We start from the raw sequence: 24,359 nt of genomic DNA on the forward strand, positions 1-24,359 counted from the left end.
TGCTGACTCCTAGCGTATATTTAGCTCCAGCAGCTGTCACAAAGGAGTTGCTCTTTTGAAGGTGAGTTTGTGAGAGAGAAGCAGTTCCAAACCCAAACTGAATTATTTAAGAATAAATGCTAAGAAATGTATATATACTAGTGGTGGGACTTTAATGAGTTAATTGCGACTGTGTTTTAATTTAATTTAGTTGAACAGTTTGCTCTCCAGACAACAGGGAACCTTTGTAAGTGCAGGAGTTCCTGGTCCACTGATCACACTGATGCACAAGACACGTGGCAGCTAGGATGATAACAACAACAACAAACATAGAGGAATCCCTGAACAAAAGCAAACAAAAGCATGTGTTTGCTTTAGTTCAGGGATGTTTTTCGCTTCACAATGGCCAGGGTTTCCACTGCTCTGAATGTACTGAAATTCTTATAAAATTGAAATTCTTATACTAATATTTTCAAGACATGAGGAGAGCTTTAGCTTAAAAAAGGTGATATAAAAACTTGAATACAGCTGCCATTGTGATTTATTGTGCTGTTGTCAAAATGATACAAAACAAACAAACATGGAGGAATCCCTGAACAAACGCAAATAAAAGCATCTGTTTGCTTTTGTTCAGCGATGTTTTTCGCTACACAATGGCCAGGGTTTCCACTACTCTGAATGTACTTGAAATTTTTATGAAATTGAAATTCTTATACAAATATTTTCAAGACATTAAAAGAGCTTTAGCTTAAAGGAGGTGATATAAAAACTTGAATATAGCCACCATCGTGATTTATTGTGCTGTTGTCAAACTGGTGCAAAATAAACAATATTTTGTTGTTTAACTATTTGTATGGGTCCATCATATGGCTTCTTGCAGCAAATATTCTTATACGATTAAACTGCGATTAATTGAGATTAATTAATCACAAATTCTCTAATTAATTAGATTATTTTTTTAATCGAATCCCACCCCAAACATATACATATAATCCAAAATCAATATACACTTCAAATGAGAACTAGAATAATGAGTGAAATAATCAAATAAAATAAATAATTTAAAAAAAAAAGAGGAAGAGTGGTAACAAGTTCATTTTGGACTTGAGGTAGCTTTTGGGGCCCCCAGAACATACTTAGAATAACGTGTAATTACACATCCACTCACGATTTATTTTTTTATTTCAGGCAAATTGATGCACTCTAAGTCTTTTCTGTTAGAGACAAAAACTAAGTTAATGAAGTTATTTATTTTATTATTGTAAGTTAATCTATATTACTTTATGTTTCCCTTTCTTTAATATTAACAAGGATACAATGTTATGCAGAGGTGTACTGATAATAATTTTAAAGACAAATGATACTATTCACAGAAACACACCAACACGTCCAGTCTTAAGGAGAATTTAGAAAAAAAAAATGCTAAAAGAAAATACATGTAAATTGTTTTTCTTCTTGAACAAAGGGTAAAAAAACTTGTGATTTTGAACATCTCACTTCAGTCAGATGAAATGTTCCCGTACTGCAGATGTTTTGGGTCAGCATGGTCCCGGAGCCTCAGATTGTGCTGACTTGCAACGTCATGACTTGTTGAGGCATGAAGCTGTCAGCAAATAATTTAATTGTTGCCGCCCTAGTTTACTGTGTAAGGAAGTGCTACCTGTGAGTGGTGAAGGCTAATGGTGAGCAGCTGTCATGCTCTTTATTCATACACGTCTATTGTCATGTGGAGTTTCCCTGGGAGACTGACTCTTACTGAGGGTGAGGAGCTCTGTCATCTGAAGTCGTGGAGTGCAGCCGGTAAAGATGGAGCAGTTTTTTATGCTTTGGTGTTGGTCTTTGAGTCAGTGGAGAAATTATATCTTTTTACTGAATAAGTTTCTGTGATAGCATATAAGCAGATAGGCATAACTTATTTCATACACGCCACACGAGAGACAAAGTCCAATGTGTCAACAAGGAAACTGTCACTACAGAAAACAGAGGATGAATACTGACCTGTAATAAATATAATATTCGAAATGACAGGGTAAATATCTTGAAAACCATAGCTCAGTCAAATGTCTTTCAGGAAGAATTGGAAAGCCCTAAAACTCTGTTTTACTGCTGGAGAGCATGTCCAGTTAGAGCCCTGTCTGGGGCGCTGTGCTCTCCGGCTACACTCTGTTACAGATGGGCACTAACTGGAGGACTCACTCCAGAATCAGGTTAACCGGCGGACTGATCTCTTAACTGCTTGTGCTACAAATCCAGAGACTTGACCCGCAGAGACAATGTAATGAACCTTCAGTGACACTACATTATCTTGTCCACATCCAAGGAGACACCCGATCTCTCAGTGTCACTGCATAATTGAAGAGCTGTTCTGCCGAGGATGTGATCCTGACGGGGAATGAGAAAGTGTTACCTTAGACCAGGCCGGGACAATCCAGGGTCCGGAGGGGCCGCAGCAGGGACAGGGATTGTGTTGGGGAAAAAAAGTAGTATGGCAAGAGGATTTTTTGTTGTTGTTGTTGTTAAAAATGTGTCTGTCACTGCAGAATTAATTCAATAGGTTCAGTGTGTCAACTGACAGAGTGTGATATTGTTAACTCCACAATGTGAATGTTTGGAATATGAATGAAACGTTACAGGTGAAGGACTGAATGTTCAAGACTGCGACATTTGTTCTCCTCTTGACCTTTGGTTGGTGAGCGACTTCGGATCAATTCCATCTGGACCCTCTTCACCGGAGGAAATGGATTGAGATCCAGCTCATGGGCTGGAAATGAACCAAAACTGATTACCGTCCGATCAATGAATCGGCTAATAAATAAGAGTCCATTACCGAGCGATCAAAACTAATAGCACTTTAACCGCCTGCTTGTTTTCCCTCGACTCCGTCTGTCAGGAACCCGAGAGGAAAAAAAAAGGAAAGAGACTCAACAAGATGATGTTCTCCTACTTGACACTGATTCTCAGACCTTTACTGTGGTCACAGCTCTCCACCCTCTTGTTGGGTATCAGAAAAACTCTGCTCCTCCTGTGACTCGCTGTAATTGGTGTTTGTTTGGCCTCTTTCCTCTCCCTCTCTCTGCCACCACTCTGGTGTTACTCCTCCAGCAGCTGTCAGGACTCCATAATGAGAGGAAACATGAGTGCCCAGATGAGAGAAGATGGTTCACACACAAACACTTGCATAAGCGCTGATACTTCTGTCTGCTTTGCTGTGTTTCTAAGAGGGATTTGTGTTCCAAATTAAAGAAGTTTACTTTACAGATCAGAGCAAAGCAAGGCCCAAAACACTCCAGATGGCTTCAAAGTTACATTTGAGTTCCTTTTTGACCTATTTCTATTCATTATAATATAATCTAACATTACAGCCACAATTGAGTCCATAACTATAATAACATAAATAAGCAACAAATAAATAAATAATTACAAGTAAAATAAAATAACTAATCAAATATGAACTTTTTTCACTGGGAACATTTTTGGCAAAACAATTTCAGGGTGATCTACTGTCAAATATTATAATGTGATTAATAAATATTCAGAAATTACTTCATACTGAATTAATGCAATATTTTTTAACCAAGTCCCACATAACAATAAATTAAAAAATTACCGTCCAATAATCTCATACAGCATCAGCGAATTTCGCTCATAATGAAACTTATGGTGATAATTGTTGAAGAAATGTACAAAAGATTTAAAATGTTTAGCTACATTGTATTTTTTAATTTTCATTTTTTTAAGCAAAAATGAATGTTCGTTCTAGTAAGACATTTCAATTTTTTTTTCATTTCTTATATTATTATATATGTGTGTGTGTGTGTGATACAAAATACGCCACTGTTTTAGATGAGAAACTGAAGAGTGTTTGAAGATGCTGGTCAAACTTGAGCATCGCTTATCTGGAAAATCACAAGCGCAAATGAGCCTCTTGCAGAAGAGCTGCAGTACCTGGGCGTGAGCCCTGAAAACTATTGAGCCGTGATTGGATGTGAGGAAGGGCGCGCTCCTCTCTAAAGGGTTGGACCTGGAATCACCCCAGCGCCCCCCTCCTGCTGCTGCATGCAACTTTTCCTGCCGCACCATTCTGTGTTTGGCATTCTATTCCAATTTAATAGGGTGGAAATTGGCAACATATTCTTTTACAGCCCCCTGGCAGCATTAAAAAAGCCCCTGTCATGAGGGTTATTTATGAAAAACTATTTCATGCTTACTTACATTCGCCCGCTTATTTCCCCCCAGCGTGACCCGCAGCAGATTTAGCTCCATTCCCAATCCTTTATGTCTGCAGGCAAGACTTGTCCACCCAGTCGAGATTAAAATACCAGAGTGCGGCAGAAGAGATATAGCAACAGGAAACCAATAGACTTCAATCGTGGCAACGGTAGACCAGAAAAGGGGGAAAGCGGTTTCAAGGCAGTGGTCAGCAACAAAAGTTCAGGAATAAATTGGGCGGCAGCGTGAGCTAAGACAACAAGAAGCAGCCAAGAGCTGAGTCAGCGGATCGGAACAAGGAGAAAACAAAAAGGAAATCGTCTTAAATCTGCAGGTCTGTTGCACTTCATCCAAATACACGTGATGAAAGAGTCTCCAGCACCTCAGCCCAAACATACACTTCAACATCTTTTTGGCACTTTGATCATGAAGAACTTTATGTCCAATTGCTAGCTTTCTTGCTCCTCAATGTTCAACTCTCTTCCTCTTAAATTTTACTTGCTGGGGAGATTCTCACCCGGGGTTCTTCACTTCTGCTGCTGCCTCCTTGACCCCCACCTCAGATAAGTGATTTATTTAAAGACAGCTTTCAACATATTACAGTATGAACTCAGCATTCATCTTTTTTTTATATTGCCTCATCATTCATGATAAATTAGCATTACTGTGATCCTTTGTGAGGCTTTTTGAAATATCAGTTTTCTTGGTTTTTATTCCATTATTTTTATTATCTTCTTTCTAAATAGTCTCTCATTATGCTTCATGTTTATCTAAACCTAACCCTTAGCCTTCAGTGCTATTTTTAATATTTAGATTTCAACTGTTTCAACTGTCAACGATGCAAACACCATGTTGATTCCCCACATACAGCTTGCCATTGCGAAGTTTCATTTGTCTACACATTTGTCATGTGTGGAGTGTGCTGTTTCTTCCCCTCACAACATATAATGCATCATCAAATGACTTTTTCATTTTAAACTACATTTTATTTTGGGGTAGCATGGATGGAAGCCCAGCTTTCTTTTATTTATTTAATTTTCTTTTTTTTTTAAACTGATTTGCTCCATCTGTCACACATGATCTGTTATTTTTTTCCGAGTTAAACTAAAATGTAATTGGTTTTGAAATAAATAAATGAACTACTTTATTATGGAGTTATTAAAAATTGTATAAAAATATGTATTTATTTTCTGTGTATTGTGTAGCACTTTTACCAAAGGTAGGGAAAATGTTCGGCATCTTCTTTCAACATATCAAAATAGAGACGAATTAGACAGCCTCCCATTTTGGAGTCTACATCCATAATCATAATGCTTTACTGTATGAGATGGGGTCCTTCACTCCCCGCTGCACACACACACACACACACACCCCTGATCTGAGTTTGGCCTGGACTTCACACACTGACCCTAATAAAGTGCGGCGTGGCCGTGCAGGTTTGTCACTGTCACAGGTAAATGATGTAACTAATGAGAGTGTGGCGGCCGGGACGGGTGCTCGGGTGTTAGCTCTTAAACACCTCTCCAGCTGACTGGGTTTGGGGGGGGGCCCAGCTGGACACAGCCATCAGATCAATACGGGGCCAGGGGTCAGTCAACCCTCCCATTATAGCCACGTAGCTCCCATCATCGTTGGCTAACGATGCCTGCAGGACGAGCAGGGAGGCCCAGCAGCGCTAGCTGCGTCTGCTGGATGTTTATATAGCACCACAGCATTAGCATGGTCTGCGTACGTTTTTACCTCTTCACTAGTGAGAGGCTGATTTTCTACTTATACATCACGGTTTTCTTTGAAGCAAGTCATAATTTTAGATGAATCCATGAGTCAATACTGCAATGACACAAGCTTTATTTTAGTTGTTCATAAGTTTTTACACTCACATACACCTCTGGTCAGATGAGCTAATGGCTACAGTGACTTCTCAGAAGCTTCCTGCAAAGTAGACTGGAAAACAGCAGCCATTTTCTGGTGCTGTTCTTGGCATTGAGTCACTAACAGGAAAGGGAGATTTGAGAGTTTCAGTGCAGCAGTCACCACAATCCCTTATGGGTAGGCTCAAAACACAGCAAAAATACAAGAACAGATTAGCCCAAAAAGGCATCAAAAATACAAGCACAATCCACACAAGACAGGTTATTTATGATGCGGAATCAAAATATGTGTTTTTTACTGTTGCAGTGCATTATGGAGGCAGACCTCACATCATCTTTAAAACACCACACCCTCACTCTATCGAATTAAAATCTTCCAGAAGGTGGCACTAAAAAGAATCTGCATCAGCTGTCGATCTGTAAATGTTTGAGCCTCTGACCCGCTGCTGTTTAAGGAAGCCCCAGCAGATTCACTTCAGTATATTATCTCCTCATTGACAGCGCAATCCATTCCCAGCCTCTTTGTGCTGCGAATGAAACGCTCGTATTAGGGCAACTGTGCGTTCAGAAGCATCATTCAGGACAATGAGCTATAGCCCGAGAGTGACACGCTGGAAAAATGTCCCCACTTTTCGGGCTGTACAAATGACGTTCAGCCACGATAACTCACGACCGGACACTTCATTTCAAGTCCGTGGCCTGGTGACCACTCCGATACCTTCTTCTTTATTTGTGGCCCGGGGCAGCCGGTCGCCGCGCCCTCGTCTAGAAACCCCTAGAATGCCAGTTCAGTCACAAATATTGGACGATTATTTCACTGTCACGACCTGCTCCGGGACGGGACGCTCTTCTAGAGGAATCTGGCGGTCGGGCCACCGGCATCCATCAGGTCTGGTCACTTTTTGGGTGAATAAAAGTGAGCAATACTGCTAACCCCTCGCAGCCAAGCACAATAGTCAAATGAATTGATTATCAATCCATCATGGCGGATGGGAATAATCACTCAGCGATAAAGAAGAAACGGCTGGAGATACATTTCAAGGATGACAATCTTTAAGAAGTAATAGTATAATCTGTCACCTTTGACAGTCCATTTGATTGTTTCCTATATTTCAGCCGGCTGCAAGCGTCTGAGGTGTGTATGTGAGGATTTGTCAAGTGATGCTTGAATACCGTAATAAGGCAGTCAGAGGCACACTTAGACTTCCGCAGATGACAGCAGCTTTATCGCGCGTCGCCTCATAAAGCCCCATCTATTCGTCGCCATTATCAAATAGGTGTTTAGCGATCTCTCTTGTGGCGAGCGCTGGCGTCGTCGGGCGAACAAGGCGGGCGCTTCTCGCCATGTTTTTCAGAAAAATATAAGCGCCTGCTGCCACAACATCGGAAAATATTTATCCTTTTTAGCCGCGCGGCTCAGGCAGCTGTGGTCAAACCCGGGTCAATAAAACCTCCGCTCCCCCATTGAGTTGCCGCATCTATCAAAAGATGAAAGTTTGTCTTTCAAGGAGAGATAGAATTCAGCGGGGGAGCGAGTGGACCCTTTCTGCGAGACACGCAGGAAATTAATCAAGGAAATGGGGTTTTTGGTCGAGGCTGTATCACGTCTAATCTTTCCTTTGTCCACGTGTGGCTGGCTGCGGGCCGCACCAATCCAGAGCCGGCTCCATGAAAAGCCACTTGTTCCCTGCATAATTGGAGGGGGGGGGCGGAGGGGTTCTCATTGCTGAGTTAAATGGGAGGTGGGGGTACAGGGAGGGGCCGGCTTGTTTGTCCATGTAAAGTGTGATCCAGATAATAGCATTCTCATCAAAGGCGGCAATTACATTCATTACAACAGCGGCTGCGAGGAAATTAAGTGGTGAGAGGAAAAGAAAGCTCAATATACGCCTCCTTTATCCCCTCCTTAAAAGCTCCACGTGCAGCGGGCAACTTGAAGAAAGAAACAGTCTCACTCGAAGAAGAATAAATCTTGTCAAAATCCTCCTTCACCTTTCTGCCTGTGAGAGGCCTCCGCCCCCGGCGTTACTATGGCTGCACTTGTCTGGGATTCAAAAGACTTTCCAGGAGGCTGATCTCCAGCGCTGCACCCCGCAAATGACACAAAACTGCTGCCACAAATTAAATTCCCATTCTGCTCAGCCAAGGAGGCTCAGATGAGTTGTCCTGTGTCGCGTTCAACCACAAACAGAATCATGCGATGAAGAGCGAACCGTTTCATTCAGGGCTTTTAAAAGCGAATCAGTGCGAGTGGTTAACACTGCCCTCCGCAGGCAGGTGCTGGAGTCCAACCATTGCACTCGATTGTTCAAAACTCATGTCAGATCAGTGTTGCTACAGTTACTTTGAAAAAGTCCTCCGACTGCTGATTACGCCCTCAAAAAGTAACGTAGTTACTTTACTGATTCTGGTCGGGTCGCGGAGGCAGCATTCGGAGCAGGGAAGCCCAAACTTCCCGGTTCGCACAAACCTCCTCCAGCTCCTCCCGGGGGATCCCGAGGGGTTCCCAGGCCAGACCGGAGACATAATCTCTCCAGCGAGTCCTGGGTCTTCCCCGGGGTCTCCTCCCAGTAGGACATGCCCGGAACACCTCCCCAGGGAGGCGTCCAGGGGGCATCCGGATCAGAAGCCTGAGCCACCTCAGCTGGTTCCTCTCGATGTGGAGGAGCAGCAGCTCCACCCCGAGCTCCTCCCGGATGACCGAACTCCTCACCCTATCTCTAAGGGTGCGCCCAGCCACCCTGCGGAGGAAACTCATCTCAGCCGCTTGTATCCGCGATCTCATCCTTTCGGTCATTACCCAAAGCTCGTGACCAAAGGTGAGGGTGGGAACGTAGATCGATCTGTAAATTGAGAGCTTCGTCTTGTGACTCAGCTCTCTCTTCACCATGACTGCGACCGCATCACTGCTGCCGCTGCACCAACCTGTCTATCAATCTCATGCTCCCCTTGTCCCTCACTCGAGAACAAGACCCCGAGATACTTAAACTCCACCACTTGGGGCAAGAACTCTCCACCGACCTGGAGAGAGCAAACCACCTTATTCCGGCCGGAACCATGGCCTCAGACTTGGAGATGCTGATCCTCATCCTTTACTGATTACTTGAATTTAAAAGTAACTAAGTTAGATTACAAGTTACTTGTCAAGTTACATTTGGCAGATGACTACAGCTCTCATTGCCTAAACAATATCTTTTATGTCAATTTTGAGGTTGGAGTTCTTGGGGCTCCTGTGTCTTTCCATGTTTGGGGTCATTTTTTAAGCACAATCTCAGTTATGTGAATGTACAGTCAATGTTTTGCTTTAACTCACTCTAAACCATTGGAGTGAAAACCACACACAAAAAGCAACGAGAATGAAAAACAAAACAAAGTGATATATTATCATTTATATAACAAAATATAGGGAATGCCCCATTATTTTTATTATTATTTTAGTTTCTTTATTTTTTATTAAGTCTCTCTGTGTCATGTCTCTTGCACTTTTAAGTGGCCTCCGCCTCGATGGAGGATCATTTTTCTTCTGACTTTCGAGAGAAAATGCAACATCAGTACATCACATTAGTACCATTTCTTCCTGCACTAAAGAATAAATAATCTATAGTCTAAAAATCTATCATAAGTGTTGTTTAACTTGGCCTATCAAGAGGATAAAAAAACTGGTACATAGTTTTTTGAGTCCATACTTTCAACACATTTGCGAGACTACTTTATTTCGCGCTATTTAGCCAGTGATTTTTGGGCGTTGGTGGATGCTGCAGGGTTAATACCGTCATCTATAGCAGACACTCATTCAAAGAAGTGGCTGTATTTTCAGCTAGAAACATGCATCTCTCTCCTCACGCCTCTGATATTTACTGCCGTGTAGCCGGCACCTTGACAGAGCTGCCTGCGTGTTGAAAACGTGTCTGGTGTGTCCCGAACATGACGTCATGCCCAAAGACGCTGTTGTAGAAAGTGAATGGTAATATTTCGCTTCCCGACAATGGCAACAATAGTAACGCACAGTGACATAGATAAGTAGCTTTAGTTCGATTACTTGGTTTGAAATAGAAACGCATTAGATTATGCCTTACTGAAAAAGGTTGTGATATGAGAGTAACGCTTATAGTGCTTATATCACTTACTTACTGGCATCACTGTGTCAGACACTATATATCTTTTAAGGTGCAGCTGGAAACAAGCCTGTCATGTCACATCATGTCACTACTTCAGCCACTCACCTTCATTATACCCAAAATTTGCAGTACCACCAGAAACTGTGGGGGGCAGCGTTACTATTGGAGGAAACTGGAGGAAATTCTCCGTCCTCCAGTTGTGATATAGTATATAATGGCCTCACCGACCACTGCCTCCTACACTGCTGCCTCCGTTTTCCTCTTTTAAGCAAACAGTACATTATTAATACTTCTTCCACGTCGCTATGTTTGTCAAAAACTTTTGACTCTGGGCTGCTCCCCCTGGTGGGCATATTGGTGCATAGCCACACCAGTGTAAAGAACACGTGATGTGATGAGTGACGGTAATATCACTTGAAAAGGACGGTATATTTATGTACATAAAAGGATCATGAATGGGTCTTCATTGTTGCCCATAGTGCGCCAAGTACCACGCATTGTTGCATTAAGGGTCTGCAGGACTGGCCACGCCACAAAGTGGTCAACTCAGGTGAGAACGCTTGACTAAGAGAACTACCATAGAAGAGTCAAGGGAAAATAAGTCTGTAGTACACATATATAAGACACAAGAGTTTGAGCCTTGCAAGCTGGTTTTTTTTTGCAAGCAGGGATTATAAAAGCCAGCAGGTACGGCTACTTGTTCCCAAGTTTGACACCCGACTTTAGCCTTTAAACAGATCGTATGATCTAAGGCGACATCCAGCGATCGCTGCGAGTCACTTCCCTGTTTGTGTGAGTCCGTCAGGGTCAGGTAGACTAATGCCTCCACACATTAGTCCACGTCTTCGGCCCTTTACCACAGCAGCTCCACACATCCGTCTCTGGACGCCTCATTGGTGCCACTCCACTTTGAAGCGTTTTAGCCTTGGCATTAGCATTGCATCATTCACAACGGTGCATTGAATCAACAGAGTCGTGCGCAGTGAAATATAATTTGAAAAGACATCAAGTTTGATCAGTGAGTGAGACAAATGAGCGGCCAGACTTGAGCGCCTCGTCTTCCACGTCGACAAATCATTGTGGCGGCGGGTAAATTATTGAACAGGATCTGGCCCGGGTGGAAACCTGAGCATAATTAAATTGCAATAAAATAACATTAGTGACGACAGGCTGTTAGAAGTTGATGTAATTGGCTGCTCCGGTTCATGGTCATGGTTCAAGTGAGGAGGTCAACTGTCAGCAGGTCCTCCACGCCGACCTGCAGGCAGGGAGCAGAGATCACTGTCCGCCTGAGAGCTGTGACTGCTGCTCCCAAATCTGGGGTTTGTGAGGCACCGCCAAAATAGGTCAGGCTTCACGTTTTATTTCACAGCCTTCACAAAACGTTCCATTGTCCTTTGAGACGAGCCTGCCATCTAGTGTTAAAATCTTGAACTGCAGTTACTTCAACCTAAGTGGCGATAAAATTTATTAATATTAGTGGTTGGACTTTAACGAGTTTATTACCATTAATTCATTACAACAAAAATTAAATTTGAATGTAACAATGGCCAGGGTTTCCACTACTCTGAATGGACTTATAAAATTGAAATTCTCATACAAATATTTTCAAGACATGAAAAGAGCTTTAGTTTAAATAAGGTGATGTAAACACTTGAATATAGCCACCATCGTGATTTATTGTGCTGTTGTCAAACTGATGCAAAATAAACAATATATGGTTGTTTAAATGTTTGTATGGGTCCATCATTTGATTCAGCAATATACCACATTCATTCAAATTGAAAAATGTGGCTTCTTGTGGCAAATATTCTTATACCATAAACTGTGATTAATTGAGATTAAATAATCACAAATTCTCTAATTAAGTAGATACATTTTTTAAATCGAATCCCAAGCCTAATTAATGTGTATTAATTGGGTGAGATTGTGGCGGCCAGATCAAACCACAGCTGCCTTAAGACCAAGGAGAAGGTCAAGGTCCAAAGCGTTGGATTCGAGCATCAGATTAAAAAATAAAAGCGGAGGACAAAATCGTTAAAGGTCGTAGAGGTGGTAGTAGGAGCTGTGGCAAAACCAGCAGCAATATTTGTACCAGTTGACATAGTAGTTGGTTGTGTTGCAATCGCAATAGTGCTGCTGTAACATTACAACTAGTTTTTGGAGTAAGTGCAGTTATTACAGAAAAAGGAATTAATTAGCAAGTAATAGTTGTGGTGTTATGTATAGAGAGCAGTGGAGTAAGGTTTTGCTGTAGCAGGTCTAGTTGTTGTGATCGTAGCAGTTGTAAGTGTAGTTGAGTAAGAAATGTCATCAGCAAGTAGGTCTTGAGCTTTAGAACTATAGTATTTGTAGTGATAGTAGTGAAGGAGTTGTTGAATATCTGTTGAAATGTGACATTATTATAAAGGTATTGCATTAGATGTAAATGCAATATAGTTTCAGTAATATTTTAAGAGGAAAAATCAACAATATAAGGCTATAATAGTCAGGTTTTCGCTCAGTAAAGTGTCTCATCAGTTGTAATGGTGGAACTCAGAGGTCTTAGTGCTAAATTCGAAATGTTATAGTCTGCATGTTTAGTCGGGGGACAGGAGATAGCAGTCATTTGTCTCACGTCCTGCTTCAGAGCTGGTGTTGAGGGCTTACATTACAGCAGCAGGACTTCTGCTCTGACAGCCGAGTGGTAAATGTGGTAAAAGGATCCAGCGACCTCGCTCTGCTTAACCATTTATCATCTTCTCATCAGTGGTTTTCCAGCAACTTTGACACAAATAGAGCAACGTGATCTTTGCCAAGTACTGGCTGGTCAATTATTGATGGTGATGAAACATGAATGAGTCAATAGCTTTTGAAAGTAATGCAATTGTTGTGCCTCATTTAGCTACTTGCCTGTAATTGCATGCTGAAAGTGTGTCACGTCAGGGCTGTCAATGGATCCGCTGACTAACTCGCTGCTGGCAAGACGTGTGTGAACCTACAGCCATGTCTGTTCTGTGACTGGCTGGGACCTTGGAGCGCCGTAATGAAATTATTCTGCGGAAGAAATATCAACTATAACAGCAACACAATCAGTAATCCAACTGTTCTTCAAGTTGTCACTAAAACTTTGCAGGAACATATTTAAACGGTATTATTATTGTTGTTGTTGTTGTTGTTGTTGTTGTTGGTGGTGGTGGTGGTGGTATTATTATTATTATTATTATTATTATTATTATTATTATTATTATTATTATTATTATTAAAACAATAATAATAATAATAATAATAACGAAGCCCATCTTATTAATGTCGTTGTTGTTGTTGTAGAGCCACCCTCCAGTCCACTGGGTGGCAGTATTGTGCGTCCATGAGCCGGTGGTCGTCGCGACCTTTCACCTCTTCATACAGGTTTATTGTTTTGGTCCAGCCGTTTCTCTTTTCACCCGAATCGCGTCGCGGACGTTTGGGAAACCGTTGACTGTCGTTTTTCGTGGGCGCTGACAGACGATGTCGAATAGAAGACCCTCGTCACCGGGACGACAGCGTGTCTGCTGACGGAAATCGTGTTCCCCTCCGCAGCTACTGTTTGCTCGCAGGCTAACGCTCGTCTCTGCAACAACAACAGCAGTAGTCGCGACAACACAACGGGATGTTTACCCTGTCTGGAAATCTCTGAAGCTTGGTTGCTGAGAAAATAGAACTGGTTACCGCTAACCAGCTCACGACATTTTCTGCGAGGTACGTCACTATTGTCGCTATACAGACAAACTATGTTACTCCATCATTCCAACATCTCGCATCTACCGGTGTCATACCGTCGTCATAATGTGCAAGTGCAGTCAAATTTAAACTGTTGATTCAGTGTAAACAGACAGAGGGATACTCTACATGGAGTGCCTAAATCTCTGTGACACATTTCATGTAGTATTATATTTATGGTCATATTTGTATATATTACAGCTTTGGTCCTTCACATTCTCCTGATGGGTGAAGAGAAGCCAGACACGCTGGACTTTGTCAAGGACTTCCAGGAGTATCTGAGCCAGCAGACTCAGCATGTCAACATGATCTCAGGCTCCGTCAGTGGTGTGAAAGAAACAGATGAAATTCCTCCAGGTAACACACCTCACTGGTCTTGAAATAATGATGCCACTTTGATTTGTTTATGTCAGTGAATATCTGCTACTCTGTAAGAACATTTGATTCTCTTGTTGGACTTTGTTTTAAGGGTTGAGGGGTTTCATCTGGTTGGGGTTAATGTTGGCCCGGATTTCAAGGGTATGTTCCACTATTGCAGACTGCAGCCACAATGGACTGGATCATCCACCCGTGGACATGTCGCTGGAGGACAGCTCAGGAATTCTGGTGGACGGTTTCGAGCGAACGTACGACGGCAAGCTCAAGTGTCGGTACTGCAACTACGCCACCAGAGGCACCGCGCGACTCATCGAGCACATCCGCATCCACACAGGCAGGTGTTTCTAAACATTTGAAATCCACTCCTGGTGTAAACATTGTAGTTTTTAACATGTTTGCTCTCTTCTCTACCAGGGGAAAAGCCTCACCGCTGCCACCTCTGTCCGTTTGCCTCGGCCTATGAGCGCCACCTGGAGGCCCACATGAGGTCGCACACAGGGGAGAAGCCGTACAAGTGTGAGCTCTGCTCCTTCCGCTGCAGCGACCGCAGCAACCTGTCGCACCATCGCCGCAGACGCCACAAACTACTCCCGATGAAAGGCGCACGCTCCCTGTCCCACAAGAAGATGCTGAGTGCCCTGCAGAAAAAGGCGAGCTCGCTGGGCTTCGGCCGCCGCCTCCTCATCAACTACAACACGCCCTCCCTGGTGGTGCACAAGCCTGATGGGGTCAGCGGCAGCTACTCTCATGAGCTCCCGCACCTGAATCAGGAGAGCTACGAGAACCAGAGTCAGGGGAGCGAGGAGGGTCTCAGCATAAGTCAGAATCACCAGGACGTGGTCATGGACAACCCCCTGAACCAGCTGTCTACGCTGGCAGGACAGTTGGCCAGCCTTCCCTCAGAGTCCCAGACCCAGACTCAGCCTCCGCTGTCTCCAGGCGCAGAGTCCATCGTGGACGAGAAACCCTTCCTCATCCAGCAGCCTTACCCCGCCACAGCCCCCGTCGCGGTCCCACCCAACATGGCCCACCCGTCCTCTTCTTCACCGGTGCCCCCAGAGCCACGACCCCCTCCACACAGTAACTGCAGCCCAGGCGGGGGACCTTGTAGTGACCGCACCAGCACCCCCAGCATCTCCAACAGCCAGCCTAGCACGCCCGTCCCCGGCATGTCCGCCCCCAACCTGGACCCACAGGTGCTGCAGCAGTGTCAGCACTGCGACATCTACTTCTCCGACAACATCTTGTATACCATCCACATGGGCTGCCACGGCTACGAGAACCCGTTCCAGTGCAACATCTGCGGCCACAAGTGCAAGAGCAAGTACGACTTCGCCTGCCACTTTGCTCGCGGGCAGCACAAGTGAAACGGCGAGCTGGAGGACAGACAGCTGTGCTTTCATTAACTCCAAAATAGATCTATTTATTGGTCCGTCGCTGGGCCACGATGTAGCTTAGACGTTCAGGAATAACTCCGCCCATCAGGTGATTCCGTGTGACTAATTGTTGTCTGTGCAATTGTTCGGTGACCAGTGTTTCTTCTCACCTGGGGGAGACGTGTGAGTAGATGGTTCTAATCTTCATCACTGAGTCAGAAATCTGCGGTTACATGAACAGCAATAGTCGTGTTTCATGTTTTTAATTCACTTTCTGAAAGAATTCATTCCATCCGTGAGATGAGTTTTTTGTGATTCCATTAACAAGCTGACGTGACCAAACACAGGTAACAAATTTAGACAAGTATTGCTGCCTCAAGTTTTGACCTGCAGCGTCACGCTTACAAATGTTGAAAACATTTCTCACCTTCCACTGCATCAGATCATGTTGAAGCAGAACTAGATTTTACTCTTCTTCCTGTTGTTTTAATGCAAATGAACAGTGAGCTGAAAGTATTACTTAAGATGAGGTTTGGAGCCTCGCCTGGCACCTCGCAAGCAAATGGCAACTCACCTTCACCCTGGCTCCTCCTGTGTGGGAACTGTTGTGACAACATGGATCTGTCAAATACTTCATTTCAGTTTGTCGAGCAGCGTACAATACTGCCGTGCCACTAAGTAGACACTAAATGTAAAACTGCCTCAAAGCCTCCACCCTTGATGTTTTAGCTTAAGAGAGGAAAGATGTTTTTTTTTAAAGGCGAAGTTAACTTTGCAGTGCCTGGACTTGTCTCTGCCTCACCATGGTCGACGGGTTTGCACGACTTTGAATAACCATGTTAGCAGATTATGTCGGGATACAGGACACACTGGGCTGAAGCGTGACTGACGACAACAGTTGACTGTTTTGTTGTGTCCCTGAGTGGTTTTTTGTGTATCATGAATGTGCATCAGACCTGTATTGCTATACTTGTGGGGACCAATTCTTTTAAAACTTCATAATAACTACGTCATTATAACTGAGTTTAAGTTTGGTTCCGCTGGGGGGAAGCATTGTGTCAATGAGTGGTCACCACAAAGATATGAATACAAACGTGTGTGTTTGTGTGAGAGAGAGCGTCATTGTGTGTTAGTCAAGCCTGCATGTTGCTGTCAAGGTCACCCAAGCTAACAGAGTTCACAGTGTTGTCACAGACATGACCTACTTTTTTGGGTGAGCGGTCTGGAGAGACAGTCACACCCCTCACTCTCACCATTGCTGCTGTGATTCACCGCTTGAGAGTGCCCTCACACACTCCCCCGTTGCTTTAGCCAGCATCTCGCTGCACACCCTGTTCACATGTCGAAGAGATTTGAAGTGTCTTTGCTCAGTGGACCGTTTTAAAAGTAGCACACCTGATGCCAAATTCAAGCCTTTGTCAACCTGAGATTGTTTTTCGAAATATGAACTTGTATTCAAGGTGTTGACTTTGATGTTCTGTGTCAAAAAGGAAAATATAAGTTATTCAATTGTGAATCTAATTTTAAAGATTGTCATTTGTTGCCTGTTGCTCAGCAACTCCTGTACAGAGCCTAGTGTTAGGACCACCTACTCGCCACCATGCTTGTCAAGTTCAGTAATGGCCGCCTTATTCAGTGTCGTAGGTTCTTCTGGAATGTTCAAGGCAATCGCTCCTCATCCGTCCGGATGAGCAAATGTTTGTGAGATGAATTTCTTGAACTGATTTATAAAGTGTTTTCTAACTGGCCGCACTGTGTCTTCTTTGTTTTGACTACAACAGCAGAGTTGATGCTGCAGGACTTGAGCTCCATGGGACAAATGAGTGGCGTCATTTCTCTTGGGTCTGCCCTGGGCTGACATTGGTCACGGGGAGACAGTGTGCCTCAGGGTTCAGTAGCTCCCCGGTACCGTCCATAGGATAGATCGTGGGCATGAAGCCAAAACGCAGACAGTCTTTTGAGATGCTTTTATTTAGATGGAGGAGAGAAAAAAATCAAGTCATGGACAGAAGTTGTGATTCGTGGGATAAAAGAAGATTCATAGTGCCTCACTTTAGGCCTCCACTTTCTCACTCCCCTCTTCCTTGTCTTCACCAGCTGCGGACAAAGTGAAAGTGATAAGAAACAAGTGCTGTCTCCCGATCTGACTGAAGCCCGTCGCTCACCTTTCAGTCTGATGGGACCCAGAACCAGAGTTTGGCTGTCATGCTCTGATTCCAAGTCTCTCTTCTTCCGCCTGTTGCAGGTCTTGCGACAGGCTGAGTTCCAGTCGGAAGCCTGACAGACCAGGACTTTGCACTGCAGGTAGACGGCGTCGGTGCCTCTCAGGAATTGGAAGGCATTGAACCTAAAGCGGGCGTACGGGCGCGAGCCGCTGATGTAGGAGTAGTAGGTTGGATCCTGTCGGCATCTGAGGATGAAGCCGGCGTCCGTTAGTGACAATGTGGTTTTGCCTCAGAGATGAAGAGTCATAGGAGGGTTGATATCTCCTGTGACTCACAGACTTGTAGTGAGCTGAAACGCTTACTCTAAACCTGGACTGTTTAAGAAGCCATTTTGGGGAGTGCAGCATCTCTCATACTAGAATGGCATCACAAGGAAGAGGAAATGCTGTTGACTTACCCGTTACGGACCAGATAGTGAGCTCTGTTCTCGAAGTCAGTGGGAGAAGGAGACGCCACGCAGGTGTCGATATACACCACCAGCTTAGAGTCGTAGTAGTCCAGATTGATTTGCACGTACATGTACTGGTTGAGATTCACCTCGTACGGGCTTTCAGTAACCTGGTTTCACAGTGATACACCAGCATGAATCATCTCTGAGGAGGAACCGGAGGAGAAACTGGCCTCACCTTGTAGTAGAAGCTGCTGGATGTGTAGAAGTCCATGCTGGTGTTGAACATGCCGGTTCCAATGATGCTGCTATTTTGATTGTGGTTGACGATGTACATAATGTGGGACTCGGACTCCTGAGCCATGAGGCAGGTGATGTTCAGGCGGAAGAAGTCATGGTGCGTGATCACGCCGTCGCCGCTGGAGGAGGGGAACGCTCGCAGTGTGTTGGAGTAGATCGCCGAGCTGTTCTGAAACTGTGGACGGAACCAGACAGTGAAGATGACGGAGGCGTGCGGCCGAGAGGCGGTGATCGCTCTACCGTTTGGATGTTGCCGCATGTGTGGATGGGGAAGCTGAAGACCACATCCCAAGGGTTTTCCCGAGGTCGACAGCTGCGGTCGTTCAGGAACAGGTTGTGTGCTTCGTAGCCCAAAGACTGCAGGTAGTTTTTCTGGAGGACGATTGTCATTGTGGAGGAGGAGCAGTCGACTGATCCTGGACACCGTGAGACATGCAACATTGAACTTTTGGCCTTCACCTCACAGTTAAATCTCAATCCCTCAAGTTTCATTCTGACATTTTTGTCCATTTGGACGGATTCATTCTATTTATATTGGTTTTATTGTGTCACTCTAGTCAAACTAGTTCTAATCCTGATTTTCTGATTAAACAGCGAAGCCCTGTGAACCTGAACCATCTTGCTCCATTGAAACCTCTACAGAGACACTGACTCAAAGGCGCAGTAAATTGGAAGATCAGTGATAAACATGTTAGAATGAGAACAATAGAACACCTGCTTCTATATTCTACTCTCAGATATGTTCTCCTCATGCGTCACCTGAGTTGGGAGACAGAATGCTGTGGTACTCGGCTGTGAATCCTCGTGCCACCACAGAGCTGTCGGTCCGGAAAACGACAGTCATCTCGTGGCTGGTGGACTGGAAGGTCCGGACGGAGCCGTTGCAGACCCTCCCCAGATACGGATGACCAATGGAATTACCATTGTAGACGCTGATGTAGTCACAACTGCAGCAGTTCTCCAGTCTGTGAGTGAGGACGGGTCCAAGTCAGTCATGATCATGGTAGTTACCTTCACCAAGGAGGTTTTGTTTCTGACAGCCTCTGACGGTTTGCTAGTCTCCCTGTCTGTTTTGAAAATAACTTGGACCAGTTATGGACGGATTATATGAAATTCCAAGATCAACTGATATTTATTTGGTAGACTGTGTTGAGGATGGCCTGAAGATGCTTGGCAGAGCTTTTCGTTTTTCTACTCGTACACCAGAACTTGTTGCTACACTTCAAGTTGAAGCGTCTTGCTGTCTTTGGCCATGTGAGGTGACATCTGTTCTAAGAACTCACTCCAAGAAGGTGAACCTCAGGAAAATCCGGCTGTCACGTGGCACCCTGAGGTGCCACTCACAACGGCTGTTGTCATCGTAGTGGTGCGGGTGGTTGGGGCTCGTGAAAGTTCCGCCGCCATACAAGTAGCCCCCACAGGTTGGAGCTGAAGACGATTAAAAACAGAGGAGAACTGGTGACATTTGCTGTGCACACATTACCACCGCGGTTAGATGAGATGAAGTACCTGTGGTTGGCCACCAGGGGATATCTGTTGTTGAAGGGCAATACCCTACAAAAGTGCATATGTGTTAGACACAAAAGAGATATTTCTGGAGATGAAAACAGCAACATCTTGTATGTTGAACTCATGCACAAGGATGCACAATTTCTGTGACACTTACAGTGGTAGTCACGGCAACAGTTGCCGTAGTATTCACAAGAGCTGGAGCAGGAGCAGCTTCCCATGTGAGAGCCACAGTTATAGCGGCACGACGGTGCTGAGGGACACAGTCACATGATTCTCAGTGTCAAAAGTTCCACCATCAGCAGGACAAAATAAGTAGTGATAAGTGGAGATGTGGTACCTGGGGTCACCCACGGGTCCTCAGTTGTTGTGGAGCAGTACCCTTCAAAGATATATCAAATACATGAAGAATGCTAATACTAAAACTGCAACCACTTGTGGATTAAACTCGTGCACATGGATGCACAATATTTTCGACACTTACAGTGGAAGTCATGGCAACAGTTGCCGTAGTATTGACAAGAGCTGGAGCAGGAGCAGCTTCCCATGTGAGAGCCGCAGTTGTAGAGGCACGACGGTGCTGAGGGACACCGTCACATGATTCTCAGTGTCAAAGGTTCCACCATCAGCAGGACAATATAAGTAGTGATAAGTGGAGATGTGGTACCTTGGGTCGCCCACGGGTCCTCAGTTGTTGTGGAGCAGTGCCCTTCAAAGATATATCAAATACATGAAGAATGCTAATACTAAAACTGCAACCGCTTGTGGATTAAACTCGTGCACACGGATGCACAATATTTTCTACACTTACAGTGGTAGTCATGGCAACAGTTGCCGTAGTATTGACAAGAGCTGGAGCAGGAGCAGCTTCCCATGTGAGAGCCGCAGTTATAGCGGCACGACGGTGCTGAGGGACACAGTCACATGATTCTCAGTGTCAAAGGTTCCACCATCAGCAGGACAATATAAGTAGTGATAAGTGGAGATGTGGTACCTTGGGTCGCCCACGGGTCCTCAGTTGTTGTGGAGCAGTGCCCTTCAAAGATATATCAAATACATGAAGAATGCTAATACTAAAACTGCAACCGCTTGTGGATTAAACTCGTGCACACGGATGCACAATATTTTCAACACTCACTGCTGTAGTCACGGCAACAGTTGCCATAGTATTCACAAGAGCTGGAGCAGGAGCAGCTTCCCATGTGATAGCCGCAGTTATAGCGGCATGACGGCTCCTCTGAGGGACACAGTGACAGGAGTTTTTAGTCTCGTATGAGTCTAACACAAAGGCATCAAAGGAACACAAGTGGTGGGATATTTTACAAATGTGTTTCATACCAGTGGTCATAGGGTCAGAAGTTGGGCAGTAGGCTGGGTAAAAAGAAATGGTCAAATATTACTACTTTTACGATAAATTGCTCCATTTTAATATCCGTCCCGTTGATTTCAACTTACTGCTGTAGTCATGGCAACAGTTGCCGTAGAATGGACATGTACTCGTGCAGGAGCAGCTTCCCATGTGAGAGCCACAGTTATAGCGGCACGACGGTGCTGAGGGACACAGTCACATGATTCTCAGTGTCAAAGGTTCCACCATCAGCAGGACAGCATAAGTAGTGATAAGTGGAGATGTGGTACCTGGGGTCACCCACGGGTCCTCAGTTGTTGTGGAGCAGTACCCTTCAAAGATATATCAAATACATGAAGAATGCTAATACTAAAACTGCAACCGCTTGTGGATTAAACTCGTGCACGCGGATGCACAATATTTTCGACACTTACAGTGGAAGTCATGGCAACAGTTGCCGTAGTATTGACAAGAGCTGGAGCAGGAGCAGCTTCCCATGTGAGAGCCACAGTTGTAGAGGCACGATGGTGCTGAGGGACACAGTCACATGATTCTCAGCATCAAAAGTTCCACCATCAGCAGGACAATATATGTAGTGATAAGTGGAGATGTGGTACCTGGGGTCACCCACGGGTCCTCAGTTGTTGTGGAGCAGTACCCTTCAAAGATATATCAAATACATGAAGAATGCTAGTACTAAAACTGCAACCGCTTGTGGATTAAACTCGTGCACATGGATGCACAATATTTTCGACACTCACTGCTGTAGTCACGGCAACAGTTGCCGTAGTATTCACAAGAGCTGGAGCAGGAGCAGCTTCCCATGTGAGAGCCACAGTTGTAGCGGCACGACGGCTCCTCTGAGGGACACAGTGACAGGAGTTTTTAATATCTGATGCCAGTCAACTAAGAGCAACGTAAGCAGTGAGACACATCAAAAACATATTTCATACCAGTAGTTTCAGGATACATAGGAGGAGTTGTCTTTCTACAGTAAACTGGAAAAAGAATGATGAAGTCAATGAAAAACAAGGAATATTGTTATGACAGCAAATTAAAAAAAGAACATCCGAGTACTGCCACTTACTGCTGTAGTCATTGCAACAGTTGCCGTAGTATTGACATGAGTGTTCACAGGAGCAGGTTCCCATGTTAACGCCACAGCCGAAGAAGCATGTTGCCTCTGAGGGAGACAGTTGAGGTGGTTTTAACATCAGATGAGAGCTTAACATGGAGGATAGTTAAAAAGGAGTTGGAAATGTTACAAGAGCAAACAACCTGTAGTCCATCTTGGGTTGACATCGTCTGGCAGGCGAGAAGAGAAACATGGTCATGTCATGGTATCTCTATACAAAGAAATCATGGACGAGACAGCTACAAGAGCTCAAACTACAGTCTTCAAAAGTGCAGCAAGTCAGTTGAGGATAACAGCACTAGGTGGTCACAAAACATACCTTGTTCACCATGAACGGTGAGGAGCAGACTGCAAAGAACCAGAAGAGTCAACATGATGATGCTGTCACCTTCCATCCTGCCTGAATGCTGAGCTGCCTTTCTTTTATACACGACCAAGAGCTATAAAGTTTTGGGTGTCACCAGACGTGAACTCATTATTCATGGGAATGCTGCAGATGTTGGCCATCATCAAGGCTGTTTACAGTGTTTGTGTAGGATGAGAGAAGCTTGCTGATGTGGATCTTGGAGTGATGGAGATAGTGGGAAATTAATTTATTTTCTTTTACTTAAACCAACATTGGAAGCATGATGCATAAGTTAGCAGTAAGTCCCAATCTTCACATTATTTTTTACCAAATTATCATCTTCTTTTGTTCCCATTACGTCCTTTATTTGATCAGGTGTTTGGGCGTGACTGAGTCTCTCACATCACTGACGCTGCATTCAGACACTTTATGTTCCTGCTTATGAAGATCATGTGAAAGGTGTGAGCAGTTTTCCCACAGCCATTTAGATAAGCTGCATTAGATTGTTGAGGTAAATGTGTAATCTCTCGACGCTCAAGTCCTTCGGTCCAGGATGCACCTGCCTGGATCAGCAGGAGCTCTCTGACAGTCAAAGACAAATATGCTCAAGACAAATGTCCAACAAGGTATCCACTGTGAAAAACTGAAAAGTGCCGTGGTCGTCCTGAAAAAACCCAGACCTCTGAAACAAAGTACATTACTGCGATTCTCAAGTTGAATCAATCACCCTTAGGACATTGACATCAAACAACTGTATTTGGCCTTTTCAAGTGTGAGCTACTAAAGAGAAAAAAGAAAAATAAGACAATGACGACCACTGCGGATGACAGCATGAATATAGGATATGGTGAGTCATAATAAAGAAAGACTTTTGATAGCCAGGAGATCCAACTGGCATCGGATGGGTAGCACAAGAAAAGTCCAGTGTCCAAAAAGTCATTGAAAGTAGTTGCAGACAATAGATTACTATGTTGTGAGAAGTCCATTGCTGCCAGGTAAAAAAAAACAGAAAAGAAAAGAACAAATGTTGTGTTTCATAACAGCTTAAGTGTAAAAAGAAGGAGCTCCCTGCTCGTAAAAATTTTACCCAGAATTATTTGTTTGGGTATTTTTGGTGTTGCTTTCAGGTATGTATGATACATATATATGTGTGTGAGGCCATTAAATAATGCCCCCCATGGTTTCCAGTGGTACTGCTCCGTTTGGTCTGTATCTGTAAGCCTTGTGGAAACGTGCAGAAATACGGAGGAGATAAAGGCAGAGCACGGACAGAAGGCTCCGTCCTTAACATTGAGCATAAATGGGCCTCAAGTCGCATTCTTTGTTGCATGATCAAGGTCCTGCCGCAAGTATTTTGTATTCATCACTCCTGACCTGATGGAAGCAAGCCGACAGAAACTTTGGCATTCATTGTACTGATGGCAGTAAAAATACTA

At 44.3% G+C, this 24,359-nt stretch overlaps 2 protein-coding genes across 2 annotated transcripts; one reads left to right on the forward strand and one right to left on the reverse strand.

Moving 5' to 3' along the window:
- Window positions 1-13,550: 13,550 nt before the first annotated feature.
- ikzf5 (IKAROS family zinc finger 5) lies at window positions 13,551-17,413 on the forward strand. The gene is made up of 4 exons (XM_053875189.1): window positions 13,551-13,897; window positions 14,120-14,275; window positions 14,457-14,630; window positions 14,711-17,413. Exons 2-4 carry the CDS (start codon window positions 14,143-14,145, stop codon window positions 15,661-15,663), a joined length of 1,260 nt encoding a protein of 419 aa, XP_053731164.1. The 5' UTR covers window positions 13,551-13,897; window positions 14,120-14,142; the 3' UTR covers window positions 15,664-17,413.
- Window positions 17,414-18,290: 877 nt separating this feature from the next.
- Window positions 18,291-20,838, reverse strand: LOC128764600 (deleted in malignant brain tumors 1 protein-like). Its single transcript, XM_053874502.1, has 10 exons — window positions 20,762-20,838; window positions 20,579-20,674; window positions 20,435-20,476; window positions 20,252-20,347; window positions 20,095-20,139; window positions 19,869-20,013; window positions 19,345-19,550; window positions 18,826-19,001; window positions 18,524-18,760; window positions 18,291-18,455 (listed from the first exon to the last, which is right to left on the reverse strand). Exons 2-10 carry the CDS (start codon window positions 20,640-20,642, stop codon window positions 18,291-18,293), a joined length of 1,176 nt encoding a protein of 391 aa, XP_053730477.1. The 5' UTR covers window positions 20,643-20,674; window positions 20,762-20,838.
- Between the last annotated feature and the right edge of the window lie 3,521 nt (window positions 20,839-24,359).

Source organism: Synchiropus splendidus, chromosome 9 (genome assembly GCF_027744825.2).
Source record: "Synchiropus splendidus isolate RoL2022-P1 chromosome 9, RoL_Sspl_1.0, whole genome shotgun sequence".
Lineage (NCBI taxonomy): Eukaryota > Metazoa > Chordata > Actinopteri > Syngnathiformes > Callionymidae > Synchiropus > Synchiropus splendidus.

What these genes read in the sequence shown, in the direction of transcription:
- LOC128764600 (XM_053874502.1), bottom strand. Translation starts at nt 20,642, where the DNA reads ATGGGAAGCTGCTCCTGCTCCAGCTCTTGTCAATACTACGGCAACTGT. An exon ending in CTGTTGCCATGACTTCCACT is followed by an intron (nt 20,477 to 20,578) that starts GTAAGTGTCGAA and finishes ATATCTTTGAAG; the next exon opens with GGTACTGCTCCACAACAACT. An exon ending in GGACCCGTGGGTGACCCCAG is followed by an intron (nt 20,348 to 20,434) that starts GTACCACATCTC and finishes TGTGTCCCTCAG; the next exon opens with CACCGTCGTGCCGCTATAAC.
- ikzf5 (XM_053875189.1), top strand. Translation starts at nt 14,143, where the DNA reads ATGGGTGAAGAGAAGCCAGACACGCTGGACTTTGTCAAGGACTTCCAG. An exon ending in AACAGATGAAATTCCTCCAG is followed by an intron (nt 14,276 to 14,456) that starts GTAACACACCTC and finishes CCACTATTGCAG; the next exon opens with ACTGCAGCCACAATGGACTG. An exon ending in GCACATCCGCATCCACACAG is followed by an intron (nt 14,631 to 14,710) that starts GCAGGTGTTTCT and finishes CTTCTCTACCAG; the next exon opens with GGGAAAAGCCTCACCGCTGC.